Source organism: Chrysochloris asiatica, unplaced genomic scaffold (assembly GCF_000296735.1).
Source record: "Chrysochloris asiatica unplaced genomic scaffold, ChrAsi1.0 scaffold00095, whole genome shotgun sequence".
Lineage (NCBI taxonomy): Eukaryota > Metazoa > Chordata > Mammalia > Afrosoricida > Chrysochloridae > Chrysochloris > Chrysochloris asiatica.
Genome location: NW_006408613.1, coordinates 125,499 through 127,124, shown reverse-complemented (window position 1 = coordinate 127,124; position 1,626 = coordinate 125,499). Strand labels below are relative to the sequence as shown.

Sequence of the window (1,626 nt, the reverse complement as noted above, 5' to 3'; positions counted from 1 at the left end):
AGTCTCTGCTCAGGTACTAGGTATGGTCAAGAAAGTTCACTCCGAGTGGTTCAAATTAATCTGATTTTGTTTGCTTCCCAGACTATTGACTCAGCAGTAGTAATGTTAACAATCCATCTTAACGTGTGTTTGTCATAGTTCAGTAGATACAGATGTAATACAGAACACATAAACAAAGCAAGAATGTGAATGGAAGGGGCCTATTCCAAGGGCTAATGAATTCCAAAGAACATGAATAATTTTCAATTTTGTGACATACTTTGCTGTAGAATTTCGTTATCTACTTCAATGAACTGTATGCCCTGTTCCCTAACTCCATAGCTAAGAAAAATATACATAAATCAATATATTTATTTAAAGGATATTAAACATATTTCAGATGTTATTCATCTACACTGTACTCAAAAGTAATTTACAGATTTGTCACTTACGTTCAGGAGTGGTACAGTCTCTTGTGTTGTGATAAATTCTATGAGCGTATTTGTTGCACTTTGGGCTGAAATAAAGGGGTCCTATAACAGGGAAGAAGAAAACCGATCATGAGGATTCAGCAAGTTGCAAAACAATCTGAGGTAAAGGAATTAAGAAGAAAACTTACCCGTAAGATGTTTTATGAATTTGTCCTTAAACCTTTGGTCAAGAGCAACAATTTCTATTTCAGGGTAAAGAAATAAGAAGTTAATTATTATCATATTACCTGAAAGAAGCATTTTTGTTTTCATGTAACATTAAGTTCAGGATGAAGAAAGTTACTGGAAATTCTGCATCAGTCAGATTATTAGTTAAATAAAACAGATCCGAGCCACATTTGATTGTTATACATGACAGTATGAAAACTTGTATTCAAGTGCATATTTTTCTTGCAATTAATTAAAGGGAGCACAAAGCTCCAATGTTATCATTCCTATCTCTATCACCATAATGCAGACAGTGATCATAACGTTTTTGGGAAAGTTCATGTTTTGACAGTGAGCTTCCAGTCCGTAAATCACTTCTAGACACTTTTATTTTTCAGACCTTAGAAATCAAATGCCATAGTCTCTCAAAGTTCTAAGAGAGAAAACTGACCCTTCAAACAATAAATGCATTATAAAATTTACCTTTTCTGTTATATATTAGATAAAGGTTCAATTGAACTAAAAACCACCTATTGAGAAGGCCTGTGTAAATAAACAGAAATACACATTAGCCTTGTATACAAGATAAACAAAATTGTAAAGGAAAACTCTTTCAAGCAACTTCTTCTTTTACAACATTTCTTGATTTACATTTGTTTAATAGCAATAGTTTTCTGATCTTTCTGATTTCAGCCATTGTTTATTATACTAATCTTTAATCATTTTCACATATCATCTTGCGCTAATAACGTAGTATTGATTGTATGTGATGTCAAATTTTATTTTCCACAAATACTCCTTAGCTCCTTCCCAAATCCCATTGAAAGAAAACTTCCATTCAAATTACTCACTTGCAAGGTTTAGACATCTCCCTGATGTCAGTCTTCATTTACTCCTAACTTTAATCAGTCTATATAAAATTGACCTTATCATACTTGTCCTAATTGTGTCATGAAAAGCATTTAAGCTTCCCTCAGAAATTTCCCATGGGGCCGTCACTCTGGGAAAG

At 33.0% G+C, this 1,626-nt stretch overlaps 1 protein-coding gene across 1 annotated transcript in view; it reads right to left on the bottom strand.

Moving 5' to 3' along the window:
• Nucleotides 1–423: 423 nt before the first annotated feature.
• Nucleotides 424–1,626, bottom strand: part of FAM150B (family with sequence similarity 150, member B) — a 68,485-nt gene continuing 67,282 nt past the window's right edge. Inside the window, exons 4-5 of the mRNA XM_006866716.1 lie at nucleotides 599–652; nucleotides 424–512 (exon numbers count right to left, since the gene is read on the bottom strand). Coding sequence (XP_006866778.1) covers nucleotides 424–512; nucleotides 599–652 — 143 coding nt within the window. The remainder of the gene's footprint in view (nucleotides 513–598; nucleotides 653–1,626) is intronic.